Source organism: Poromitra crassiceps, assembly GCF_964638095.1.
Source record: "Poromitra crassiceps genome assembly, chromosome: 23".
NCBI lineage: Eukaryota > Metazoa > Chordata > Actinopteri > Beryciformes > Melamphaidae > Poromitra > Poromitra crassiceps.
Genome location: NC_139639.1, coordinates 10879586 through 10884881, shown reverse-complemented (window position 1 = coordinate 10884881; position 5296 = coordinate 10879586). Strand labels below are relative to the sequence as shown.

Below are 5296 nucleotides of genomic sequence, written 5' to 3'. Positions count from 1 at the left end.
TACAAAGAGAATGGATTGGTCCCACGGCAGAGGAAGACACAACCACGCACAAACAAGAATTACCTCGGCTATGATGACATCAAAAGAGTCGTTACATTCATAGCAAACTATGCAGAGGACCACGCTATTCCTTTGCCCGGTCGTCATGCCGCGCATAGAGACTTTAGTGCTAAGCTTCTGCCAACTTCTGCCTCTAAAGCTTCAGTCTGGCGCCTGTACAAAGATGCTATGGAACAGCTTGGTAAGTTTGTATTAGTCTCTCTCTCACACACACACACACACACACACACTTCTATTGTCATAGTTATGCAAACATTCCGCAGCCTTCTCCATTCCAAACCTCTGACCCAATAAAACATGCGACATGAATGTGTGTGTGTGTGTGTGTGTGTGTGTGTGTGTGTGTGTGTGTGTGTGTCTTTAACCATTAGGCTATTCTATGTGATCTGTTTTTGATAAGTAAAGTACAGTGATGCTCATAAAAACATTGTCTTTGCAGGGCAGCGTGCGGTTGGCGAGTGCAGCTTCACAAGGCTGTGGAAGTCACTGGTCCCTCACATTGCAAGCACCAAGCCTAAAACGGATCTCTGCTGGCAGTGCCAACAAAACAACGACCGAATCATCCAGAGCATCAACAAACCAGATGAGTTGAAATCTGACAGTGTCAAGAAGCAGCAAGTGCATCTCGACTCTGTTGCAAGGGAGCGAAAACTTTATCAAGAGATGACTGCCGCCTGTAGAAAGACCTGTGACGAGTTGCAGCTGTCATTTGGGAAGAACAAACCTACAACCAGGCCGATCACCATGCACTACAGTTTTGATTTTGCACAACAGGTGAGAATACATATTTATCTTATCACACCTCTCTCTCACACACACACACACACACACACACACACACACACACACACACACAGATTACAGTTTGTATTTCATCTTTTTCCTATCTCTCCGTCTCTCAGGTGCACTACCCCTCTGATCCACAACAGCCTGGGCCTGTCTATTTTTTGACTCCACGCAAGTGTGGCCTTTTTGGTGTCCACTGTGAAGGCATGCCTAAGCAAGTGAATTACCTGATTGATGAGGGCATGGCATCAGGCAAGGGAAGCAATGCAGTCATCAATTACCTGCATCATTTTTTCAAGAAATATGGAGTTGGAGAAGAAGATGTGGACCTTCACTGTGACAACTGCAGTGGGCAGAACAAAAATAACTTTGTTCTTTGGTACGCCGCATGGAGAACGATGCACAAACAACACTTAAAGCTGAGCATTCACTTCCTGATTGTAGGCCACACCAAGTTTGGCCCCGACTGGTGTTTTGGACTGGTCAAGCAGTGTTTCAGGAAGCGCAAAGTGTGCACTTTGGCCGACATCGAAAAGGTTGTGACTGACAGCTCTCCTGTGGCACATGTGAACATCCCCCAGCTTGTCGGACATGAGAACGGCACTGTGTGTTTTAAAACCTACGACTGGCAAGAACACCTGACACAATACTTCAGAAAACTGCCACACATAAAGAGTTACCAGCACTTCAGGTAATTATCATTCCCATTTTATTTTATTTTATTTTATTTTATTTTATTTTATTTTATTAAGATTTTAAATGTGCCATTTCTTTCTTTTACAGCTTTGATGCGCAGAGGCCTGGTGTGGTTGTCGCCAGAAAACACTGTGAAGCAGAACCAGTGGAGTTTCAGCTGCTACGCAACGTAGATGCCCGTCCGCCATTAAAGCCTCTTCCTGTACAGACTCCGCCTGGACTGGACATGGCCAGGCAGAAGTATCTTTTTGAGAAGATCAGAGAATTCTGTTCTGATGAAGCACAAGACATCACATGCCCTCCACCTGCATGTCTACAGGCTGGGAGGCCTCGCTAGCCAGCCTGAAAAAACCAGCATTCAAGACCCAGCCCTGCTCCGGGGGGGTTTGGCAATGCCACAAACGTTTTAGAGCTTTTGAAGTCAAAGTTCTTTTGATATTTTTTTACTTAACTTTTAGTTAAGTAGGACTGGTGGTTTAGTTAAGAATGTCATACGAAACCGACCTGGATAGCAAGGCACTTCCTGTCGTGTTCTGTCGTTTGTAATTTTTTTTACTTTTTACTTCTTTTTTTTCTTTTTTTTTGGTGCATTAACATTAAGGAAATCTATACTGATGTCATCCAATCAATGCTGATAATGTATGCTAATAGATAAAGGAGTGAGGATAATACAGTACATGCTTTGAATTCCTTAGTTTTAGCTATGCAGTGTTCTAAGCAGACCAGATGGCATGCAGCAGATGATAGAACGCTCATCCATAAGATACTTGAGACTTGACTTGGACTTGTGACCAAAGACCTGAGACTTGACTTGGACTTGTGACCAAAGACTTGAAACTTGACTTTGACTTGCAAAAAATGACCTGTGAGCATCTCTGGTATTACTGAATATTGGTTTTATATTAAATGCCTTTTGTTATAATAAATGCCTTTTTAGGATAATATTTTTGTAGTTTATTTTCACATTTTCACTGACTGAATGGTATATGTTTTCTGCTTACAACTTTAAGGAAAAGGTCAATAGTTCTCAAACTTTCACATCAAAACTTCACCTAAAAATAGACCGCAGACCCCCATTTTTGCTTTTAGATATTTTAATACAGAAATGTATGACACCCATGACCATCTATTATTCTGTTACTTATGGATGGAATAATAGTGGAATAATAGTGAAAATAAATTACCCACAGTTGTGTGCACTCTCTCTCTCTCTCATCTGTCATTCTCAGTGACAGAGACTGACTGCTTAATGGTTTGGGAGTGGTCAATGTAAATGAGGAGCCATTGTTACCCCCCCCCCTGCCTGGCTCATCCAGGTGTGAAAAGTTCACAATCTTTGAGAGGGGTTTTCTCAGGTTTCTTCTCCCCAGACCTTCCCAGATTGTGAACAATCAAATAAGCATATCTCCTTCAATTTTTTTCAGATTACAATGTGTGACACATCATTTGAAAGCTTACAGTCTGCCATTTCAGAATCTGTAAAAATCAGAAAAATGCCCTAGGCCTAATTGAGGGTCAAAACACCAGCTGGTGTCACATTTTACGGACTCATTAGGTGGCGACAGTGCTCTCCAGATTACAGAAAGGTCCGGAAAACAGGAGGAAAAAGCCGTGATCAAAGAGAAACCGATGCATGCTGCAGCCAGAGCCATATAGATTGCTCTGTCTGCAGCTGACGTTGTCTGCGAACCGCAGTCAATCCGCGCCCACAACTGAGCTCCTCTGCCTCTGTCTGTCTGTCTGCATATAGTTTCTCCACACGATTACCCGCCAGAAAGGCAGCACCCGATGCCGAAGGGCCAAACCTTTCCCTGCAGTCCGGTTTGGCATTTCCGTGTCGCGCTGGGAGCCGCCTGGCGCACAAAAACGAAGCGCTCCGAAAATAGACTGGGTGCGTGTAGGCTGTGTGTTAGTGTGGGGAGGAGTTTGCAGCTGAGGGGGGGAGAGGGGGGTGGGGCACGCAGGCACCACACAACTACACCACGTCACTACATCAGAAAATATTAGCTAGAGTCAGTGAATGTGCTTGAAATGCTTCATTTCACAAAAGGCTGAATATCTCAGCTTATAATTTGAAACCTGTCTTTTTGCTCAAAACTAGGGCTGGGTATCGTTCAAAATTTTTCGATATCGATACCGTTTCGATACTTTGATTTCGATACCGGTTCCTGAACGATACTTTTTTCGATACCAATTTTTAGAAAAATCCATTTTAACAAAAATAAAACTGCATTACACATTGACAATTATGATACAAATCTTTAGTTTTTTTCAAGTTTTACAGCAGAAAAAAAAACTACTGTATTTAACATAACTTTAAGTTGTCTAAACTTATTGCTGTCCCTACAAAAAAATATTGGAGTAGGCTACTACAAAGGAAATAAATGTAGGCTAAAACAAATAAATCAGTGCAATAGTTTTCTGTGCAAAACGGAGAGGTGCAAATGAGTGTTTAATATTCACGGATGCAACAGAACGCTATTCTTGTCCAAACTGATGAGATGGCTCCACTTCATGCATGGAAGACAATAGTTGAGCATTGACTAGCCTATCAATAATGGCACAAAGTGAATCCCATTTATATTCAACAAACTATCATGACATCAGCGTTTGTTAACGAGTTGCTAGTAAAAATACATAATGGCGATAACTGCCCGCTTGCATATAACGTTAACACTAATTAATTGAACATCTAACGCGCGCGTTGCAGATCAGTGTTGAATGCTTACTGCTGCAACAGAACGTCATTCTTGTCAAAACTGATGAGACAGCTCCACTTCATGCATGGAAGACAATAGTTGAGCATTGACTAGCCTATCAATATAGCCTTAATGGCACAAAGTGAATCGCATTTACATTCAACAAACTATCATGACATCAGCGTTTGTTAACGAGTTGCTAAAAATACACAATGCCCGCTTGCGCCTAACTTTACCGCGCCAATTAATTAAACAATCTAATGCTAGATACAACTCACAGCCAGACTGTCAGACTGAGGGATCTGATAACCGCTAATCAACAACAACTTGCGGTAAGCGGACCCACCTCTCGATTATTTCGCTTGTCTGTGGAAACCAGTCCCAGCTCCACTTGTCTCCGCACCGCACGCTGCCTGCCTCAACAAACACACACCGGCTAAAGTGGGCGTAACTTTCCCTGCATGCTTCTAACATGACAGCCAATCACCAGCCGTATTAGAGCGTGGTGTGCAAGCATGTCGCATGCTTATAGGCTCAATGACACTGTTTTGTTTTGGTATCGAAAATTGGTATCGATTGACAAGGGAGGCTTCGATACCCCTTAGTATCGATGTTTTCATTTCGGTGCCAAGTAAGTATCGAAACTCGATACCCAGCCCTACTCAAAACAGCCTATCTTCTCCGGCTCATAACTAAAGAACGGAAAATGGTATCAATAAACTTTTTTTTGCAGATGATAGAAGAGAGTCTCATCGTTCTTTGTGCGTGTTCGGTGTTTACATAGTAATATTACACAATATTCTGTGGGCCTCGAGAAATCACTGAAAACGCTCTGAAACTCTGGCACTGGGAGCGTCCGTTCTCCAAAAGTGGCTGGCACTCAATGAGTTAAAGATGAGACCAATAATTTTGCAATTGTTCAGTGAAACATGTCAATGTGCTGATTTGATCATTCCACTTGATGGCGCTATAGGTGTTAAAATGTAAACCTCCCTGAATAATGTGTCAGGAGATGTGAGGTTTTTGTACAGTGACTCTGGGTTTCCTGTCACTGT

The 5296-nt window shown here is 42.6% G+C and overlaps 1 protein-coding gene across 1 annotated transcript; it reads left to right on the top strand.

Moving 5' to 3' along the window:
* Positions 1 to 723: 723 nt before the first annotated feature.
* On the top strand, positions 724 to 1913 carry LOC310796712 (uncharacterized protein; the record flags this gene model as incomplete). Its single annotated transcript, XM_083658953.1, has 3 exons — positions 724 to 834; positions 963 to 1537; positions 1630 to 1913. 3 exons carry the CDS (start codon positions 724 to 726, stop codon positions 1877 to 1879), a joined length of 936 nt encoding a protein of 311 aa, XP_083515079.1. The 3' UTR covers positions 1880 to 1913.
* Between the last annotated feature and the right edge of the window lie 3383 nt (positions 1914 to 5296).